Raw genomic sequence first — 23,545 nt, forward strand, 5'->3', positions numbered from 1 at the left:
ATGTATACACCTTTTAAAATAAGCTGTTTATTTTAACAGACCTGTTGCCAGCAGAAATGTGATCCAACAGATTTTCACCACTGGTTTATTAGTTTCTAATGACGCCCTGGTTAACAAATGAAACAGTCAAAATTAATGGCATTACTGTACAAGTTTTCAAGAAAAACAATTGACTTATTAATTGAAAACTTACTGGTTACTTGGTGCTTCCACAAATATCTTTTCACATATCCTGTAAATTAAAAAAGCCAACTCTTAATACTCTTGGCAAGAGTGTAATTATCACTTCTGAAACACACATTATCACCTTTTTACAAAGGTGAGCAAAGACTATGGGATGCTATACATGCTATAAAAATGCAAGTTGTGATTTAAATGTACCGCTGCAGCACATTTTCAATTCAAAATAGGTGGAACAGTCAGAAATAAGCTAATCCCCTACTACATATTTTCCTTTATTGCAGTAATACTACTGCAATTCTCAGAGGGTTAAAGCTCCACATGAAGTATCCTACAATAAAAGGGTTCAATTGTTCATAATAAAAACAAGAAATGCTGGAAATACTCAGCAGGTCTGGCAGCATCTGTGGAGAGAGAAGCAGAGTTAACGTTTCAGGTCAGTGACCTTTCAATTGTTCCTTTCTGTTACACGTTTGGACCGAAATCTTACAGATGGTTTTAAAAAACGACTCCCAACTGAAATCAAAGAAGTAGAAGTCAGAAATCAATGGCAGTGGACGATATAATGACTCTCCAACAACTCAAATGAGTGTGATGGCAGCTGACAAGTAAAATGTTTCTGTGCTTTTAAAATGGATCAAGACAATGAAATAAAACTTGATGTAATCCAAAATTATAACAAATGTGACTGAAATACGCTGGATTAAGAAATGGCTCCAATCCCACAGTCAAAAAGTTGCAATCAGTGGTTATGGATCAGCTTGGCAGCAGGTTACTGCTGGTATCCCACAGGATTCACTTTGTATTAATAACCGAGACAGTGGTGTTGGGCGTATGGTCAATAGGTTTACACATGACACAAATATGTACAAGGGTTAAGAGTGCAGGAATACAATCTTCTACAAATAGTCCACAATGTGTCAGCCATGGTTGACATATTTTTGAAACACTCTTGCTTCGGTTCAAGTCACACTCCCCGACTTGAGCATAAAAAGCAAGGATGACACTCCAGTGCCACACTGTCAGAGGTGCTGTCTTTTGGACCGTTTGCCCATTTGCCTTTGCAGGTAGACATAAAAGATTTTATGGTACTGTTTAAAAGAATACGGGAGCTACCCCTGGTGTCTGGCCAATAGTTATTCCTCAATCAAGATCACAAACACAGATTCTCTGGTCATTATCACACTGCTGTTTGTAGGAGCTTGACGTGCGCAAATTGGCTGTAACGTTTCCTACATTGCAACAGTGACTACACTTTAAAAGTACATCATTGGCTGTAAAGCACTTCGGGATGTCCTGTGGTCAAAAGCACTACATAAATGCAACTCTTTCTTTCAAAAAGATTTAGATGCACTAGGGGATTAGGACAAACAATGGCAAGAGGCATTAAACCTGGAGATAAATGCATGCAAATGGGACCAACACAAAATATTGTTATAACTTACAGGCAAATGAACTGAAAGTGGTTGAGAAAAGGATCTAGAACTCAAGAATACAAGAAATAGCAGCAGGAAAAGACCATATGGCCCACCAAGATGGCTCCACCATTCAATACAATCATGGCTGACCTTGGGTTTCAACTCCACTTTCCTGCCCACCCACTCGCCATATCCCTCGATTCCGAGACACCAAAAAACCTGTCTATCCCAGCTTTAAATGTATTCAACAATGAAGCATCCACAACCCTCTGGTGTCGAGAATTCCAAAGATTCACAACCCTTCTCATCTCAGTCCTAAATGATCAGCCCCTTATCCTGAGACTGTGCCCTCATGTTTTAGATTCACTGACCAGCAGAAACTATCTCTCAGCATCTAGCCTATCCAGCCCCTTCAGAATCTTGCATGTTTCAATGAGATCACCTCTCATTTTTCTAAACTCGAGAATATAGGCCCAATTTACTCAGCCTGTTACCATAGGACAACTCCCTCATCCCAGGGACCAATTTAGTGAGCCTTCGCTGTACCGCCTCCAGTGCAAGTAAAATGTGGAGACCAAACTGCACACAGTACACTCTCCAAAACCATATAGCAAGACTTCTTTATTCCTGTGCTTAAATCCTCTTGCAACAAAGGCCAACATGCCATTTACCTTCCTAATTGCTTGTTGTACCTGCATGCTAGCTTTCTGCATTCCTTGTATGAGCACAACCAAGTCTCTCTGAGCAAGTTTCACACCTTTTAAAAAATATTCTGCTTTTCTGTTCTTACGATCAAAGTGAATAACTTCACCTTTCCCTAGGTTTTCGTCCATCTGCTATCTTGTTGCCCACTCACTTAACCTGTGTGTATCTCTTTGCAGCCCGTGTCCTCCCACAGCTTACCTTTCCACCTAGCTTTGCATAATCAGCAAACTTAGATACATTACTCTCAGTTTGTTCAGCTAAGCCATTGATATAGATTGTAGATAGCTGAGGCCCCAGATCTAGGTATTATTGTGCACAGATCAGTGAATCACAAGCAATGCAGAAAAGTTATGTGTTGTAGTAATAGAAGCATTCAATACAAATCAAAGGAGACCATTCCATTATATTATACAGGTCATTGGATAGACTCCATCTGAAGTACTATATCCAGTTTTGACCCCCTCAATTGAAAAATGTTCAGGGGAGAGTAACGAGAATGATTCCTAGTTTAAAGAACCTTAAGTTACTCAGTTAGGCTTAAAGGGCTAGGTCTACTCATTTTATAGCAGTGTAAACCTGCAGGCAACCTGATAGAGGTATATAAAAATAATGAAGGGGCAGGACTGCGTGCCTATGGATAAAGTATTCCAGTTTGACAGATTGGCGAGGTCCAGGAAACATGCATTTTAACGATACAAGAGTAGGTATATACTACAAATTAGGTGATTAGTCTTCGAGAGAGTAGTGAGCCTCTGGAATACATTGGCAGCTTGTATATTATGTGCCAACTCTCTACATGCCTTCCTTCATGAGGTAACTGGACCAGTTCTTGATCGGGGCAGAAATCGCATCATATCGAAGGTAAATGGATTAATGGTTAATGTTCACATGGTCCATGTGATCTCTTGGACTGGTTTTGATCACCTGAGTGGGTCAAATAAGAATTGCCCAGAATTTCCCCCCACCTCCCTTACTGACTCTGGGTTTCTTTTTTCTTTTGCCAGGCTAAAGGAGAGTAGGAAGTGTTTAGTCATGATGTTCCAGACATTATGAATAAGATGGATTTTGTAATAGCCTACTCCTACTAAATCAAAGATGCTTTTTGCACTAAAAAATGTGCATTATCCAGTCATTCAAATTAAGCAATGATGAATAAACAGGAGTAGACCAATATATTTGGTATGAGTATATCAACATTTATGAATCTCCAGCAATAAAATAGAATCCATAAATTTACAACAGTGCACACAAAAGCTAATTACTTGATGAAAAAATTGGCCTTTTCTTGCCCATCATTTTTGTATACTAGTGAATACATCAGCTATCCTTGACTGATTCGCACTCAGCTGTCCCATTAATTCCAGTTACGTAAAATTCTCAAAGGCATATATTACGAATTCTTTAGCTACATAATTCATTTTCCTAATGACTCCCTCATTTGACACCAACACACTGTATATTACAGTTGCCCAACTCAACCTAAAGCCAACATAAAATTCAATCTCTTTTTCACAATACCATCCTGTAAAATATTTTAATAGAACAATGTATTAAAAAGAAACTGGTCAAGTTAGCTTTGCAACTTTCCTCATTCTAAATGGATCCACATTTCTTACTGTAAGCTTAGAAGCTAACCAGTAACAAATATAATTTTAAAAAGTTACCTCTTAAATTTTTCAAAGAGGGCAGTGAAAACAAGGCACTTCTTTTCCAGTTTCAACACCACTGAATTTACTTTAGTGCTAATGGTGTCCAAGTTCACATCCATTTTCTTCAGCGACTGCAAGAACTCAGTCACACTTCAAGGAGAGAGAAAAAAATAAATTATTGGTCGCTCGTCACTTCTATCAATGCCATCACGCCGTGCTATTACCATTCATTCTGAAATAGCCTACTCCTATTAAATCAAAATTGCTTTTAAAAAAATTGCATTTAAAAAAATTTGAAGTATCCAGTAATTTAAATTAAACAACTATGAATTAATAGGAGTCGAATATATTCGATATGAATATATCATTCACATTTATAACTCTCCAGCAATAAAACAGAATCCATAAATGTACAACAGCGCACACAAAAGCAAATTACTTTTTTCTTTTTCTGGATCTGTGAATAGCCTGTGGCAGCGATTCTGCTCTTTAAATGATTAAAACAATTATTGAAATGAAGTGTGCATCAAAATACTGTTAAGGCCTCATAAGTCAAGTTCATTCATTTAAAAATGATCAGATAAATGCATGCACACCCTACGACTTCACTTCTCAAGGTGTGCTTTCCACCTGTAGACAGCAAGTTTCAGATGCATATTAGCAGGATTGAATGAGTTCTCAAGCCAGATTAAAATGTTCACACTTCAGATTAGTAGGTTACAACTCTAGGTGTTGGTGGAGGAGAGAGCACAGCCCCAGTATTTATACTTATCAAACTTCAGTGACAATTTTCTCAGTATTTTTTTTTATTTATTCATTCATGGGATGTGGGCGTCGCTGGCCAGGCCGGCATTTATTGCCCATCCCTAATTTCCCTAACTGAGTGGCTTGCTACGCCATTTCAGAGGGCATGTAAGAGTCAACCACATTGCTGTGGGTCTGGAGTCACATGTAGGCCAGACCAGGTAAGGACAGCAGATTTCCTTCCCTAAAGGACATTAGTGAACCAGATGGGTTTTTACAACAATCGACAATAGTTTCATGGCCATCATTAGACTAGCTTTTTTTTAAATTCTAGATTTATTAATTGAATTCAAATTCCAACTTCTGCTGTGGTGGGTCTCTGGGTTACTAGTCCAGTGACAATACCACTACGCCACCGTATCATGTTTATTACTGAAAATACAGATATGTTGTCGAAACTTTTTGTCTTGTACTCATCGGGACAAAGCACAATACCACCAATGTAAGGGAAAACAAAAAATTTATATTGTACGAGAAGAGAGTGCTGATCGGTTGGCAAGTGAACTCTGATTGGTAGAGGAGTTGTCATGGAGAATGCACCACTTAACGGTGACTGACACTTAACTGCCAAGCTTTGTTTGAAATTTAAACCAGGCAGCTTGACTCTGGTCAAGGCATTGCCTTGAGGAATGAACCCGTGAATGGCTGTCACTTATTTTGTTTAGCTGAAACAGGCACAGTGTGTACACATGTTCTTTCTGTCTGCAAAGAACAGGGCCCTGTGTATTAATATATGTAGCTTCCAGTACGCGAAAATGCACCACACTGTGAGCCCTACTGACAATCTTAAATTGGTTGTCAGCGTAATTCTTAGCACACTGAGGATTATTTAACAAATGTTGTCCAATCGCAGAATCACTTCTAATGTTGGATACTGTGTTTTAAGTTTTGCAAGCATGGACTGGTTGGGTACAGCCTGTACCTTACCCGTTGCAAACAGCGGAAGGGACACATTGTTTGGTGCGAACCGCCAGTCTTTGGGACTTACGGCCTATATACCCAGCATCACACTGGCATTGAAATTCATCTATCACATTATTTATTTGCGTGATAGGCAGGACACCTTTTTGGCTTGACGGCAGCATCCTGTTAGTGGCTAACACCACACGTGTTGCTACTGCATAGTAGCAGCGTGAAACAGCTAGCTTCACCTGTTGCTCAAATTTATTATTTCATGTTTATTATTTTTGTCTTCTTTCCTTCATACTCCCTCCTTTCTATAACATTATTTTCCTCTTCTTTAGCAGTGCCTTTCTGTCCATTGCCTTTCCCAAACAAAAGGGTGGACAGACAACCTGAGCCCTAGATTCTTGAGCAAGCCACTAGCAGGTTCAAGTAGAGGACGTGCTTGCTGATGTTTACCCCTTTTAGGGATGGACCTGACCTTTACTCTAGTAAATCCAAGACTGACAAGAGAGAACAGCACAAACACACATCCTCATTTTACCAAATGTGAGGGACCTTAATGAAGCATTAATTCACTTTAGTCATCGAGTGCAACCTCCTGGCCCAGCTTAGCACTTCTGTTTTTAAAAACTTAACTTACTAATCAGCTGCACCTTAGTTTGCCTGTTGTGTTTTGTTGGCTTTTCTTCTTCATCCTTTTTCTCATTAAATATTCACAACTTGTTACAAGGCCTATTCGTACAATCTTACAGCCTACATTCTGAAGCTAAACAGCCTCAACTGATTAAGCTACAACTCTAATTACTGTATCAAACTAATATTTTAATAGTGTGTCCTGAGCATATAGCACACACAAATGTGGTTACTCTGTGTATACTTTTGCACGTCCATGATGAATTCAACGCAACAAAGCCACATATCAACACTAAGCCAACTAAGTGAGCAATTATCAAAAAAATTTCAACTTGGTGTTAATGATTCATTTAACCTGGTTGGAAAAACTCCTGAATCTCAAAGAAAAACTACTTGAACAATTGAATGACACTTTCAATGGCAAATAATAAAATGAGAATGCACAAACTTACTTCAGATCTACGGTTTTCTGCAACTCTGTCAGAGTGAAGGAAACTGCATTCAAGTCTACAGCTGCAATGAAGATGCAGACACCCCAATACTTTTGAACGGCATCCTAGAAGAGATCAACCTTCAGATTTAACTTACAGAAAATGTTAACTGAATAAAAATGAATATCTGAACATAAATGGAAACAGAGTACTTCAATGAATAAATAATAATAAAAGCAAATGATAGGCTTGAATTTGATGACTTGAGCAAGTCTCACCAAAAAAAAAATGCTGGGAGAGGGAGATTTCTTTTTAAATCGCATCCGTTTACTTCATTTCCCCTTTTTATTACTGAGAAAACAAAACGAACTGCCAAGGCTGACACTGCAGGACACTATGAATATTCAAAGCGTTAAAAAAAAATACAGAATTTTTAAAAAATCATAGAGTCGTGATTAGGTGGTGCCAAATTGAGGTTTTAAAAGACTGAAGATAGCAGGATGAAAGAGAGACTAAACAAGTGCCGTGTTAGACCCCCACCTGCCAAGAATGAGGCATATTAATTTCGCCATATGGACATTAAATTTCAAATAGCTGCTAAAGTGAAGAAAGGACTTTTTAAGGGTGGCGCAGTGGTTAGCACCGCAGCCTCACAGCTCCAGCGACCCAGGTTCAGTTCTGGGTACTGCCTGTGCCGAGTTTGCAAGTTCTCCCTGTGACCGCGTGGGTTTCCGCCAGGTGCTCCGGTTTCCTCCCACAACCAAAGACTTGCAGGTTGACAGGTAAATTGGCCATTGCAAATTGCCCCTAGTGTAGGTAGATGGTAGGAGAATGGTGGCGATGTGGTAGGGAAGATGGGATTAATGTAGGATTGGTATAAATGGGTGGTTGTTGGTCGGCACAGACTCAGTGAGCCGAAGGGCCTGTTTCAGTGCTGTATCTATCAACCAATAAATAAATAAATAAAATCACCAGGCCCTTGGCTGGAAAAACATTTTTTGCATACTAACAGCCAGTGCTTGGAAGGAAAAAGGGGCTATTCCCTGCTCCAATTTAACCCACAATGGACTTGGAACATCAGGTAGTGTGTGTAAGAAGAGACATTCCAGGGTCGGCTAAAACCAGAGAATCCACAGACATGGTCAGACCAGCTAGTCACATGACTAATCTGCTTGGCAACCTGGGTTTTTCTGAATTGTACAAATAATCTGAACTCAGTGTCTGTTTGCTCCTGCGTTGAAAAGACCTCTCCTGGCTGGCTCGCCACAACCTCCTGTCTGTCTGCTCACATCTCTTTTTTTTTTTACAGAAATCCAAAAACCAACTGAGGATACATGAACCCCAAAAGGGAAAAGTCTCCTATAGCAAACAAGGTTTAAGAGGAATACTGGGCTTCAACGAAGAGCAAGATCTACCTACAATCAAGGACACTACAGTGAGTTCGAAGAACCATAACAAAAACACTCTTCAGAGATTGCCTCAAACTTGCCCACTTGATCTTCTTCTGCCTCTATCTGCATGCGTATTGCGCATGCATGCTGGCACGGGCACGATGTGTATCCACAGGTGTTAACCGAATTAGAGTTTAAATTTAAGTTTAATAAATTTCAACCTTTCTTCTTTAAACCCAAGAAAACCTGTTTGTGCTGGTTTCTTTGCCTTATAATTGTAAAGCAGTCAACAAGGATTCACCAAGGGAGCTAAAAACAGTGTGTTTAAAATTAAACCCTCTTACCGTAAGACCAGGTGAAGGATGAGAGGGAACCCTAGACCCCTTTCTCACCTGGTCGTAATTCTCTTCTCCTACATCCTGCTCGGGAAAGCAAGAGTGGCTACAAAAGCCTCACCAGATGGGAGGACAAGTTCACACTTAGGACTGATTTGGGCTTTATATAGATTAGGGAGCTGTTAAGGGTAAGTGCTACAGGAAAGCAACCAAACTTCTTGGAAGTAACTTTTGCAACAGAAGATGCTTGGGAGCTCTTTTGATCCAAGAGAAGGTGAACCAAAAATATTGACAAATTAAGTATTTGAAATGGTGGGGGAGCAGTAATGTCACTGGACTAAGTAATCCACGGCAGCTGGTAGAACTGAAATTCAATTAATTAATAAATCTAGAATTAAAAGACATCTCTAACAGTGACCGTGAAACTACGGAATTGTTGTAAAAATAAAATCTGGTTCACTGAGGTCCTTTAAGGAAAGAAATCTTCTGTCAATACTTGATCTGGCCTACATGTGATTCTGACCCACAGCAATGTGGCAGACTCTTAACTGCCCTCCGAAATGGACCAGCAAGCCACTCAGTTGTACCAAATCACTACAGAAAAGATGTAAAGGAATAAAACCGGACGGATCACCCAACGTCGATCTAGGCACTCGAAGCAGCACATCCTTCTCAGTCAATCCTGCAAAGCCCTCCTGCCTAACATCTACAGGCTTGTGCCAAAAAATGAGAGCGCTGTCCCACTGACTAGTCATGCAACATAGTCATACGCACTGAATCATACCTTACAGAGAATGTCCCAGATTCCTCCATCACCATTCCTGCATATGTCCTGCCTCACCGGTAGGACAGACCCACCAGAGGTGGCAGCACAGGGGCATAGTCAGGAGGGAGTTTCATTGGGAGTCTTCAAATTGACTGTGGACCCCATGACGTCTCATGGCATCAGATCAAACATGGGCAAGGAAACCTGCAGTTGATTACTACCTACTGCCCTCCCTCAGCTGATGAATCAGTACTCCTCCATGTTCAACACCACTTGGAAGAAACACTGAGGGTAGCAAGGGAACAGAATGTACTCTCTGTGGGGGACTTCAACGTCCAACACAAACAGTGGCTCAGTAGCATCACTACTGACAGAGTTAGCAGAGTTCCAAAGGACATATCTGCCAGACTGGGCCTGCGGCAGGCGATGAGGGAACTATCAAGAGGGAAAAACCTACTTGACCTTGTCCTTACCAATTGACCGGTCATAGATGCATCTGTCCATGACAGTACTGATAGGAGTGACCAACAGTTAGAAAAGTGGTTTATCTGGAAAAGACCATAATTGACTTTTCCTCCACTTACAACAGTAGCAAAGTTTAATGACAGCTAATCTTTCCACTTAAGTTGATAGTTTAGGAGGGATTTTTGGGTGGGTGGGGGAAATCTAAAAGAGAACTCGTCTTGATTAATGGGATGAAAGTCTCCATTTGCTGCAAGACTCCTACATGAAATGAACTCCCATAGTCTCAAAATCATTTCATAGTGCAGATGGGCTCACAGCAAAAAGCTGTTCTTAAATGAACACCAACAGTGGTCAGAGAAAGAGCACAGGGTGGTTGGTTTGCAAAGTGAAAAAAGATATTACAATGTGTTGCCCTTTGGAGCTTGGAGTTGAGGCACAATGATGGATCAGAAGAGAGATAACACTTTACATCCATCATGGTGGCCCATGAGTGCTTTCTAGCCATTTGTCCCAGTACCTCCCTCCATTCCACTCCCCAGTTCTGGATTCTCATTCCCCGCCTAGCCCGTCACCATCACTAGACGCTGAGCCTTCAGTAACTTCATCTCTGCCCACCAGAATTTTCTCTCCTTGCCTTCAAAACTTAACTTCAATTGTGCCTTTCATCTCCCCCCGTCAAAGTCCTCGACTTCTGCTCAGTGTTGAACTCTCCCTTTTCTCAACTACGCAGATGCTCTTTAATGTGAACTGCACTGGATAAATGCACGTGTTTTCTCAGCTGGCAACGAGTGCACCATTCCTTCAGCCCAAGATTTCTTACTTTAATGAGCAATAAACTCACAAATCAAGCATTCAATTTAAAAAAATCTTTCAGGAATGGAATTATTGAATTCAATGGGTTTTGATACTGTACAGAAAGCTTTGCAACACCATCTAGAGACAGTACAAGATGCATTTCATGCTGCTATACCAGAATGCTATATTAGGCACATCAGTAAATTATACTGACAGAAACTCAGTGCTGATACAGCACTGAAACAGGCCCTTCGGCCCACCGAGTCTGTGCCGACCATCAACCACCCATTTATACTAATCCTACATTAACCCCATATTCTCTACCACATGCCCACCATTCTCCTATCACCTACCTACACTAGGGGCAACTTACAATGGCCAATTTACCTATCAACCTGCAAGTCTTTGGCTGTGGGAGGAAACCCACGCAGACACAGGGAGAACTTGCAAACTCCACACAGGCAGTACCCAGAATTCAACCTGGGTCGCTGGAGCTGTGAGGCTGCGATGCTAACCACTGCGCCACCCACAAAATCATGTGGCTACAAAAGAGCAATCAACAAAATAAAGAGGATGTGAAGCTATATCGCCAGATCAGTTGGCTGCAAGTCTGAGGCTGTCATGTTAAGAACAAACAGTGCTCTGATCAGACCTTAAAAAGCATCACACTTTCACCTTACCATAACTGTACATTGTTCATTATATGGGGCACTGTCCTTATATATAAGCACATCATCTGACTTAGTGAGTAAAGACATGGTAGATGCACTAACATAACAATCTTGAGCTTGCATCCAACACACTTCACCACGTCACACTTGTACTTGATTAATGAAAATGATATTTCAGCCAAACATTGACAAATCACTGGAACATGTACACCAACAAAACAAGACCAAGTAGAAGAAAGTCACATTTGTCAAGGCATGGAAACATTAGTCACTGTAGAATGGCCATAAGCTTCAAAAACAGCACTGAAAACATGTTTGCATAGCAAGGGCTATACATGGGGTACATGCCAACTGATAATAGTACCTGAAAGGCATAAAACATTGGAAAATACTGCCTAGCTAAGTATTGCCCATTAACAGGTTAATATACTTCAAACTTAAATTAATGGGTTGCAGCAAATCAACTTGCATTTATATAAGGCTGCATTTGTGGACAATGCAACCACTAGGTGGCGCAGTACTTGCACATGCTCAAATACAGCCTCATGCACAAACGTCACTGTCCACCATGTTTTTGGCAGCTGCCAGGATTAAAGATGGCGCTGCTCAATTTATCACAAAAACAAATGAAACCCAAATGCCCACAATGGCTGCGATCGCCATCTCCATTCCATCCCCAACAGTACCCTTCTCCCTCCTACCATTGCGCTTCTCGCACCCGTCTGCTCGCTCTTGCTCCATGTACCACCACTTCACCACCCCACCCACCTGGGGCCACTCACTCCCAGCCTCGATGCTTCATCCCCTCTGCTCTGCTCCCCACTCCATTCTGCTTGCAGCCTCCCTCCACTCTCTATCTTGTCAGTCTCTCTCTCTCCCATACTTCCCCCGTGCAGGGAAGAAAGACAGTGATCGCGGGACGAAGCAGGGAGGGGGAAGCAGAGGCAGAGCAGAGGGGAGGAAACAGCGAGACCAGGAGCGAGTGGCCCACAGGTAGGTTGGGGGGTGGGGTGAAGTGGGAGTGAGCGGCGGGAGAAGTGGTGAGGTGAGGAGTGAGTGGCCAAGAGGTAGGTAGGGAGGGTGAAGTGGGAAGCCAGTGGCCGAGGGGAGAGAAGTGGTGAGCGAGTGGCGAGCAGATGTACAAGTACACAATGACGTTTTCGCGCACTTATGCGAATTAGTCCTGGCAAGCCAGGTGCTGATGTCGGCTGCGTGTGTGCAGCACCATACTGACAGCAAGGGTCCGTTCTGTACATGTGCGAAGCTGGGAGTGCTCTGATGACATCGGCACTGGGCTGTGTTGTCAAAAGTCACTTTGTTTATATAATGCCTTTGACATAGAAATTTCCTAAGGAATTGCATGAAGGAGAAAACGGATGCTGAGAATTGATGGCAGCATCAGGAGAAGTAATCAAAATATTGGTTAGTTACACAGTAAAGGTGGTGAGCAGAATAAGTCAGAGGCGTTTAAAAAAAGAATTTGCATTTATATAGTGCCATTCATGACTTCAGAAAATCACACAGCACTTTGTAGCCAATTAAGCTCTGAAGTGTGATGTAGGAAAATATTGGGAGTGAGGATTGGATAGTGGGGCAGTTTCGGCAGTTTCTTTTTGCAGCGGCGACAGGGAGAGCAAGGTAGCAGCTGGGTAAGTAAGTCCTATATATTTGGGCAGCGGCTGAACCCGAGACACTACACCTGTAGTGTCTCCCACCCGCCCTCCTCCTCTAACCAAAAAAAAAAGGACTCGGTGGTGTGCAGATAAGGTAAGGCTTTTTCTATTTCTTTTTTTTTTCCGTGTGATTGGTAAAAACTTTTCGTTCCTTTTTTATTTATCTAAGTTAAGACTAAGTTAAGCTTAAGATTAAAAATGGCAGGAGATCTCAGACCCGTGTTATGCTCCTCTTGCTCAATGTGAGAGCTCAGGGACACAGCTGATGTCCCTGACTCCTTCACGTGCTGGAAGTGTGTCCAGTTGCAGCTCTTGTTAGACCGCATGACGGCTCTGGAGCTGCGGATGGACTCACTTTGGAGCATTCGCGATGCTGAGGAGGTCGTGGATAGCACATTTAGCGAATTGGTCACACCGCAGATTAGGATTGCTGAGGGAGAAAGGAAATGGGTGACCAAAAGGCAGAGAAAGAGCAGGAAGGCAGCGCAGGTGTCCCCTGCGGTCATCTCCCTCCAAAACAGGTATACCGTTTTGGATACTGTTGAGGGAGATGGCTCACCAGGGGAAGGCAGCAGTAGCCAGGTTCATGGCACCGTGGCTGGCTCTGCTGTTCAGAAGGGCAGGAAAAAGAGTGGAAGGGCTATAGTCATAGGGGATTCGATTGTAAGGGGAGTAGACAGGCGGTTAGGTGGTCGAAAACGAGACTCCCGAATGGTATGTTGCCTCCCAGGTGCACGGGTCAGGGATGTCTCAGATCGGCTGCAGAACATTCTGAAGGGGGAGGGTGAACAGCCAGTTGTCGTTGTGCACATAGGTACCAATGATATAGGTAAAAAACGGGATGAGGTCCTACAAGCAGAATTTAGGGAGTTAGGAGCCAAGTTAAAAAGTAGAACCTCAGAGGTAGTAATCTCAGGATTGCTACCAGTGCCACATGCTAGTCAGAGTAGAAATGAAAGAATAGTCAGGATGAATGCGTGGCTTGAGAGATGGTGCAGGAGGGAGGGGTTCAGATTTTTGGGACATTGGGACCAGTTCTGGGGGAGGTGGGACTATTACAAATTGGACGGTCTACACCTGGGCCGGACTGGAACCAATGTCCTTGGGGGTGCTTTTGCTAACGCTGTTGGGGAGGGTTTAAACTAATGTGGCAGGGGGATGGGAACCAAATGAGGTGGTCAGTGGACAGTAAGGAGGTAGTAACTAAAGCCTGTAAGGAACTAGATAATGAAGTCAGCGTGACTAAGGGAAAGAGTAGGCAGGGAGCAGATGATGAACGCAAAGGGACTGGTGGTCTGAGGTGCATTTGTTTTAATGCAAGAAGTGTAGTAGGTAAGGCAGATGAACTTAGGGCTTGGATTAGTACCTGGGAGTATGATGTTATTGCTATTACTGAGACTTGGTTGAGGGAAGGGCACGATTGGCAACTAAATATCCCAGGATATCGATGCTTCAGGCGGGATAGAGAGGGAGGTAAAAGGGGTGGAGGAGTTGCATTACTGGTCAAAGAGGATATCACAGCTGTACTGAAGGAGGGCACTATGGAGGACTCGAGCAGTGAGGCAATATGGGCAGAACTCAAGGAAGGGTGCAGTAACAATGTTGGGGCTGTACTACAGGCCTCCCAACAGCGAGCGTGAGATAGAGGTACAAATATGTAAACAGATTATGGAAAGATGTAGGAGCAACAGGGTGGTGGTGATAGGAGATTTTAATTTTCCCAACATTGACTGGGATTCACTTAGTGTTAGAGGTCTAGATGGAGCAGAATTTGTAAGGAGCATCCAGGAGGGTTTTCTAGAGCAGTATGTAAATAGTCCAACTCGAGAAGGGGCCATACTGGACCTGGTGTTGGGGAATGAGCCGGGCCAGGTGGTTGAAGTTTCAGTCGGGGACTACTTTACGAATAGTGATCACAATTCCGTAAGTTTTAGAATACTCATGGACAAAGATGAGAGTGGTCCTAAAGGAAGAGTGCTAAATTGGGGGAAGGCCAACTATACCAAAATTCGGCAGGAGCTGGGGAATGTAGATTGGGAGCAGCTGTTTGAAGGTAATTCCACATTTGATATGTGGGAGGCTTTTAAAGAGAGGTTGATTAGCGTGCAGGAGAGACATGTTCCTGTGAAAATGAGGGATAGAAATGGCAAGATTAGGGAACCATGGATGACAGGTGAAATTATGAAACTAGCTAAGAGGAAAAAGGAAGCATAGATAAGGTCTAGGCGGCTGAAGAAAGACGAAGCTTTGGAAGAATATCGGGAATGTAGGACCAATCTGAAACGAGGAATTAAGAGGGCTAAAAGGGGTCATGAAATATCTTTAGCAAACAGGGTTAAGGAAAATCCCAAAGCCTTTTATTCATATATAAGGAGCAAGAGGGTAACTAGAGAAAGGATTGGCCCACTCAAGGACAAAGGAGGAAAATTATGCGTGGAGTCAGAGAAAATGGGTGAGATTCTAAACGAGTACTTTGCACCGAGGAGAGTGACATGACGGATGTTGAGGTTAGGGAGAAATGTTTGATTACTCTAGGTCAAGTCGGCATAAGGAGGGAGGAAGTGTTGGGTATTCTAAAAGGCATTAAGGTGGACAAGTCCCCAGGTCCAGATGGGATCTATCCCAGGTTACTGAGGAAAGCGAGAGAGGAAATAGCTGGGGCCTTAACAGATATCTTTGCAGCATCCTTAAACACGGGTGAGGTCCCGGAGGATTGGAGAATTGCTAATGTTGTCCCCTTGTTTAAGGGTAGCAAGGATAATCCAGGTAATTATAGACCGGTGAGCCTGACGTCAGTGGTAGGGAAGCTGCTGGAGAAGATACTGAGGGATAGGATCTTTTCCCATTTGGAAGAAAATGGGCTTATCAGTGATAGGCAACATGGTTTTGTGCAGGGAAGGTCATGTCTTACCAACTTAATAGAATTCTTTGAGGAAGTGACAAAGTTGATTGATGAGGGAAGGGCTGTAGATGTCATATACATGGACTTCAGTAAGGCGTTTGATAAGGTTCCCCATGGTAGGTTGATGGAGAAAGTGAAGTCGCATGGGGTCCAGGGTTTACTAGCTAGATGGATAAAGAACTGGCTGGGCAACAGGAGACAGAGAGTAGCAGTGGAAGGGAGTTTCTCAAAATGGAGACGTGTGACCAGTGGTGTTCCACAGGGATCCGTGCTGGGACCACTGTTGTTTGTGATATACATAAATGATTTGGAGGAAAGTATAGGTGGTCTCATTAGCAAGTTTGCAGACGACACTAAGATTGGTGGAGTAGCAGATAGTGAAGGAGACTGTCAGAGAATACAGCAGAATATAGATAGAATGGAGAGTTGGGCAGAGAAATGGCAGATGGAGTTCAATCCGGGCAAATGCGAGGTGATGCATTTTGGAAGATCCAATTCAAGAGTGAACTATACAATAAATGGAAAAGTCCTGGGGAAGATTGATGTACAGAGAAATTTGGGTGTTCAGGTCCATTGTTCCCTGAAGGTGGCAACGCAGGTCAATAGAGTGGTCAAGAAGGCATACGGCATGCTTTCCTTCATCGGACGGGGTATTGAGTATAAGAGTTGGCAGGTCATGTTACAGTTGTATAAGACTTTGGTTCGGCCACATTTGGAATACTGCGTGCAGTTCTGGTCGCCACATTACCAAAAGGATGTAGATGCTTTGGAGAGGGTGCAGAGGTGGTTCACCAGGATGTTGCCTGGTATGGAGGGCGCTAGCTATGAGGAGAGGTTGAGTAGATTAGGATTATTTTCATTAGAAAGACGGAGGTTGAGGGGGGACCTGATTGAGGTGTACAAAATCATGAAAGGTATAGGCAGGGTGGATAGCAAGAAGCTTTTTCCCCCAGAGTGGGGGATTCAATTACTAGGGATCACGAGTTCAAAGTGAGAGGGGAAAAGTTTAGGGGGGATATGCGTGGAAAGTTCTTTACGCAGAGGGTGGTGGGTGCCTGGAACGCGTTGCCAGCGGAGGTGCGGGCACGATAGCGTCTTTTAAGATGTATCTAGACAGATACATGAATGGGCAGGAAGCAAAGAGATACAGACCCTTAGAAAATAGGCGACATGTTTAGATAGAGGATCTGGATCGGCGCAGGCTTGGAGGGCCGAAGGGCCTGTTCCTGTGCTGTAATTTTCTTTGTTCTTTGTCAGCTGCTATTATGGCGCAACAGGGGAAGGAAGGATGGAAGAATATAGATATCTTTTTATATTATTTTAATACAGGACCAAGACAGAACAGCTTATATAGCTTAAATAAACCACCTGAGTAAATCAAAATTGATTTGTGCTGTGTCCTGACAAATCTTTTAATCACACCACCACCTCAGGAATAAAGCTATAGTTCAGGAAAAGTAAAAGGTCACTGAAGGATAATGTAGCAGGATATTGGCCAGGAGGTTAACTAGGACACGAGGCCTCTTATTTTATATTCGATGATCTAAGACTAATAAAACACCCTAAGATAAACCTGAGTAAGATGAGACAATGAAAGCTTTTTTTTTAAAGATGGTATAAAAAGAGTGTTACGAAGCAAATTTCAGTAGGGATTTCGCTACCTTTAATGCGAAGTATTGAGAACAAGTCTGGATTGGCATCACTCACTATTCGAGAAGTTTGTTATACAAGTTTCTCGAAGTAGGAATGCATCCCTGCTCTGTATGTAGTCTTAAGATAAATGTTTAAAACAATAATATAGTTAATTGTCAGGCATATTAATCTCTAGCTATTTAAATCTGTTATTAAAAATGGATAAGGATTATCTTAACGGGGATGCACAGGAGATTAGAAATCAGAGGATAGAAGGGCACGGGATGGAATGCAAGGCTAGAGGTGAGGTGGGCAGGGGCATGGATTTCAAAAAGTAATTCTGACATTTAATCAGAAGTGGAACTTCAAGTTCAGTAAAAAGATCAGTTTCCAGTATTACCAAAATTAACACACACATTACTTAAATTGCAGACAATTACAGAACAAACATAGATCTTCATAAATCTGTAAAGCTCGAGTCCACAACGAGATGTCAATCAAATTAAAACACTTACTAATACAACACCATCATTAAAATGCGCTGACACCGACTCCCAAATCTTCCAAGCCCTCTCGTTCACATTCTCTCCCACCTTAAGGCTTTGACACAGCAAGACAAAGTCTGCATCTTTGTGGTCAAGTCTGAAAATAGGAAAAGGCATAAGAAAAAAAATAATCAATTCACATTTCACAAATGACTCCAAGTATCTGTGGCACTCAGCCATTAGTAACAATTTATTTTATTAAGAATTAAGAGTTAGAGTTATATTCTTCTGCGCAACAAAGTGTAGTGCTGCAATAAGTCCACAACAATGGATCTTTTATTGTAAAGTTCTTCATTTATTAAATTCACAGTACATAGAGTAGACTACGCTGTACACAATACAGAATATTGTAATAGCAAGTCATTTTACTGAATAGCTTGGATTGCAGGCAAGCAATTCCACAGTGGTATCCACTGTGTCAGTGCCAGCTGGATTTTTTTTGTGAAGGTACAGGTTTGGAATTACCTTCTTCTGGTACGGATATATTGAGAGAAAGGTGAAGGGTGTATGCCCCAGGTCCTTGGTGTGTAGAAGTCACAAGGAGACCAACTGTGAGGGTACTGAACAGCTACTGGCAGTGGACAAAGAAGGGGTGCAGAATTTGAAATCCACCCCTCCCACCCTGTTTTTGGTTTCAGAGTGTACATTACTTTCTTGCACTGCGTTATTTTCCATGGAGTCTTATTTGGGGAATGAGGGGCCCATATAATAGTGAGATTGTGGTGAGGGTTGCAGGTAGAGCTGGATCTCTGAGAATCTGACCAGAAAACGTAAAGGAGTGAACCTTCCACACCAGTACCTGCCATGACTTCAGGTACCACCTAAAAGTAGAATTGTCCCATGTCAGCCAAGAGATCAACTTACACAAATTTTTACAAACGGAGATGACTCCCAAATGTGAGGTTTCTGAAATCAGATTGCCGTCAATTACCTCTTTCCAGACAACATATTTCCCCATGTGAAAAAGATGAAATTAACTTCAAAGTAAGAGGAAAAGTCAATGGGAGCCCAGACAGGGAGGGGGAGGGCAGATAGAAAGGCAGAGGCATCAAGATAACTGCCTAAGCGTGCGGGTGGACATGGACAGGCAAAACAATACCAGGTATCGCACTAAATCAGCGTCCAACAGTGATGAGAAAGTAAGTCAATACATTAATTTTCTCATTTAAAACTTCACCAAATTGCACTTTTGTTCTTGTTTTGCTGAATAGTATGATAATTTTTTAATGTTTTTATCTTTCTGAAATTGGCTCACTGACTCCCCCAACTAAGACAAAAATTGTCATGTTCACCCCCCAGCCACCCCGCCGCCTATAGGTTGGATAACTGCTGTAGCACAAGCTTACTTGGGCTCAATTGCAGTTCAAGTGTCCTTTTCTTAATTTGTATGCACATGCATGAAAGAAATTCAGTGCTTGTGAAAGGAACACTTCAATTCTCAGTCTTAGTGTCACAAACATTCTCTGGTTAGATCTCAGTAGGTGCAAAATAAAGTTCCCTCGACTCTATCCAAGCACTAGTCTCACTGAATTAGTGAATTTTTTTTTCCCATTTTCAACACAGGATCTTAGACCAAGACTGGCAATTCAGCATCAAATTTATAATTTTGTGCAAATGTGGCTAGTTCCCAGTGGCATGAGATTATCCAAGCTTATTTTGTTTAGGATCATCACAGCTGGAGGAGGGAATACTTTCATAACACCAGTCTAGGCTCAATTTGAGCCCGAGTGCTAAACCACTGCACAAACCAATTCCATCCTCCAATCAATTCATTAATTTACAGCTAGTCACAAAAGCAATGTGGTTTTGCCAAGAACATTTTATCTTTATTCTATTAAACACATACTATCATATTCCAGATTCACAATTAGTTCTGTGGAAAATAAAAAGAAAAAATTGATTAATTTCCTTGCTGCTTCTGGGATCTTGCTGTACACAAGTTACAACAGAATTCTAATCCAGAGTTAAATAGTTTAAAATACAAAAGTTTATTGCACGGGATGAACCGCTCAAACACTCTGCTGCAAGTTATACCTCAGTTTATAACAGAAACTACTTCACCTATCTGCTATGTAATCACTGTAATAATCTAATTTCATTAGAAAGGAGCGCCACAATTTATTTTGAATCATTTTGGCTATGGAAAGGATTAGAAAATCACTTGCATTGAGATGACTTTACTTCAAGTGCACCCACAAAGCTTATTCAGACCAGACAAGCCAAATATGCTTACTGTTTTTTTTTCATAACAACCAGCAATAAGAAGTGATTCATGATCCCATTTGAGACTTCATCAGGCATTCATATCAGAGCTTGGGATTGACAAGTGTTATTCATACTTAGCATGAGATTGTCTGCTCCATAACACGGTCTACTACGTGTCACCAAACTCATTCATGCCTTTGTCACCTCTAGACTCCAATGATTATTCCAAAACTCGCCTTCCATTTTTCATTCTCCATAAACTTCAGCTCACTCAAATTTCTGGCAGCCTGTATTTTTCCCCCCACACACATCATGCTTATCCTTCATGTCGTGGCTTACCTGCACCTTAAATTTTAAAAACTTGATCTGTGTCTAAATCCCTTCATGACGTCACCCCACCCTCTCATACCTCCTCCAACACTACACCTCCCTCAACATTCCCATGAATACTGCTCCCAATTCCAGCTTGTATTGCATCCCCACCTAGTAACGGCCATGCCTTCAGCTGCTTTCTCCCCAAGCTCTGAAATTTCTCCCAATCTCCTCCACCTCCTTAAAACCTATTTCTTTGACCAAACTCATGAGCTCCCAATAGCTCCTTTGGTTTGGTACCCATTTCCTCCTTGCATCTCTGAGGCACTCTGGGACATGGTTCTACACTAATGGTGGTATATAAATTCAGGATGTTGCTGAGAATCCCCTCTGGGGTGTGGGAGCTGGGTTAATTGTTAGGCCCATCAGCTGATGAGGAGAGAAGTTAGAATGATAACCCTTCCAAATTTAATTCCTGCAAATGCAGAAATTAAAATGACAAAAGGACCAACATTGAAGGTTAGTTGTAACAAAGGCTGCAAGACATAGACCTTGGTCTGGCATGTCAACAGTCAGTCAGTTTTTACAAGTAGAGGGCGACTAGAAAAAAAGAAAAATTCTAAAATGTGAGCAGAATGCCAATCAGGATTGTATACCAAGGTTTTGTGTTAACGGAAGTGGTATAGAAAAAAAATTGGTAATAGTAACCTGCCCAGTCACATGTATTTCATGTTATGTCTCACTAAAGTTTTGTTTAGTCCACCTAAAGAACCAAATGTGCAAAAGAGTGTTCAGATCACAAGTGGGTACTACTGTTGCACTCCAGACAGGCATTAAGCAGTATAGGCTCACTCTTAAATGCAAGATATAAAGGACCAATTACAGGAGTGAACCCAAGAATATATCTAAAACAGACTCAAAAATCTCTAACTGGAGCATTTGTCACAGGTAAAATAGTTTAATTTGATGTTTGATTTAATCACGTATGATTGGCAATCCTATCTTCAAAGGGAAAGTATCCTCAAAACTTGGTAGTGACTGCAACTGTCTGATTACTTTTGCATTCTAAACACACCAGAAAGAAAAGCTCCCAAGATTTATGCCCATGAAGGATGACACCACAATCGAAAACACTGCAGCGATACAGATCTTTGGACTGTTTGCGTTGTTGGACATGATTAGATTGCTTTAAAGAAGGATTATTAGCAACACATTTTAATGGATTCTATAGGGTTTGTATAATAGTTTTTTTTCTGGATAGTATTACCTAATTCATGCATTATTGTATATTTGGTTAAAGTGTAAATTAGTGATTTTTACCCTGTAAAACTCCTGTCACAAGCACTCAACAACTGCTTGTATTTCTATAGTGCCTTCAGCATAGTAAAATGCACCAAGAGTAAATTCACATAAAAACTGACACCAAGTCTAAGGAGGATATATCAGGTCAGGTGACTAACAGTTTGGTTAATGAGGTAGGTCTTGAGGCGGAGGAGGAGGAGGAGGAGAAAGGTTTAGGTCAGAAATTCTAGAGCTTAGGGCTTAGACAGCTGAAGGTGGGCTTAGACAGCTGAAGGTATGATCACCAATGGTTGGATTCAGGAAGTGGATGACGCACAAGAGACCAGAGTTGGAGGAACTGAGTTTTCTATGGGCTGTTCGGCCAGTGGAGGTTACAGAGATAGGGGAAACCAAGCTAAGAGATTTTTTTTTTTTTAAAGGATGAAAATGTTAAGGTGCTGCAGGCCGAAAGCCAACGTAATTCAGTGAGAACAGGGGTATGAGTTAGAGGAAAGGAGCAGCAGAGTTTTGGAAGATATCAAATGGAGGGTGGAAGATGGGAGGCTGGTCAGGAGAGCATTGGAATAGTCCAGTCTGAAGGTTAATAAAAAGCATGGATGAGGCTTTAGCAGAAGGTGAGTTGAAGCAGGGGTTGAGGTGAAAGTAGGCAGTTTTTACAAAGGCAAGGATGAGTTCAGAAGTTCATTTGAGAGTCAAAATATGTCAGAGGTTGCGAACACTCTGGTTCAGCCTGAAACAGTGACCAGGCAGGGGAATGAAATTAGTGGCTATAGAACGGAGTTTACGACCTGGGCCAAAGACAATGCTTGTGTTTTTCTCAATTAAAGCAGTAACCCCGGATAATGCAATCTAAGCTTTAAAAGGGCAACAATATTTAACTGTGTCAATATGAACTTGTACAAATTTTAGAATTATGGCAGTAATCCTGAGTAGGAATTAAGAATATTTTACATGTATTGAAAGGATTTGAAAAGAACGCATAATGTCCTTAAGGACCCAAGGAGTTAAACAATTCAAATGCAACTTGCAATGATCCCTACCACAAATTCCAAATGAACGGTAACTACCAACGAGATACAGTGCTATCATTGCAGAGAACATTCGTTCGTATACAATAAATCTACAATTACAGAAAGACAACAAATTTCAGACACTGCTCAGAACAAACAATAAATCTGGCCGGCAAACAAATTTGATGGCCAGACCACCACCCCCAACACAAAGAATTGCCTCAGGTTTATGCCCCAGTTTGAAAACTTGCCGGTCTGATCAGAAAAACATCTTGGAAAAGCCCAACCTACTTCGAGTAAAAACATGTTACATTTGATGTTATTGGCAAATGCAATAGCTCACTGGACATGTGTGGAAAGCGATGTGGAACACAGGGCGATTGCATCATCAGATAAAAGGGGAGGCAGTGGTGTAGTGGTATTATCACTGGACTAGTAACCCAGAAACCCAGGGTATTGATCTGGAGACGGGGGTTCGAATCCCACCACAGCAGAAGGTGGAATTTGAATTTAATTAATAAATCTGGAATTAAAAGCTAGTCTAATGATGGCCATGAAACCATTGTCGATTGTTGTAAAAACCCATCTGGTCCACTAATGTCCTTTAGGGAAGGAAATCTGCTGCCCTTAACTGGCCTGGCCTATATGTGATTCCAGACTCACAGCAATGTGGTTGACTCTTAACTGTCCTCTGAAATGGCCAGTGACGCCCACATCCGATGAATGAATTTTTAAAAATGCCTTTGACTTTACAAGCAAGAAAGTGGCCAAACTGGGCCATTAATAGGCTTTCTTTGCCATATTGGCTGAAAAGA

At 41.9% G+C, this 23,545-nt stretch overlaps 1 protein-coding gene across 2 annotated transcripts in view; it reads right to left on the reverse strand.

Annotated features, from left to right (window-relative positions):
* Positions 1-23,545, reverse strand: part of rb1 (retinoblastoma 1) — a 274,361-nt gene that overhangs the window by 244,131 nt on the left and 6,685 nt on the right. For both annotated transcript variants that reach the window (XM_068040271.1, XM_068040272.1), the window contains exons 2-6: positions 17,872-17,998; positions 6,748-6,851; positions 3,968-4,102; positions 194-232; positions 42-106 (exon numbers count right to left, since the gene is read on the reverse strand). In XM_068040271.1, the coding sequence (XP_067896372.1) occupies positions 42-106; positions 194-232; positions 3,968-4,102; positions 6,748-6,851; positions 17,872-17,998 (470 nt within the window). The remainder of the gene's footprint in view (positions 1-41; positions 107-193; positions 233-3,967; positions 4,103-6,747; positions 6,852-17,871; positions 17,999-23,545) is intronic.

The sequence above is a fragment of the Heterodontus francisci genome, chromosome 10 (assembly GCF_036365525.1).
Source record: "Heterodontus francisci isolate sHetFra1 chromosome 10, sHetFra1.hap1, whole genome shotgun sequence".
Taxonomy (NCBI): Eukaryota; Metazoa; Chordata; class Chondrichthyes; order Heterodontiformes; family Heterodontidae; genus Heterodontus; species Heterodontus francisci.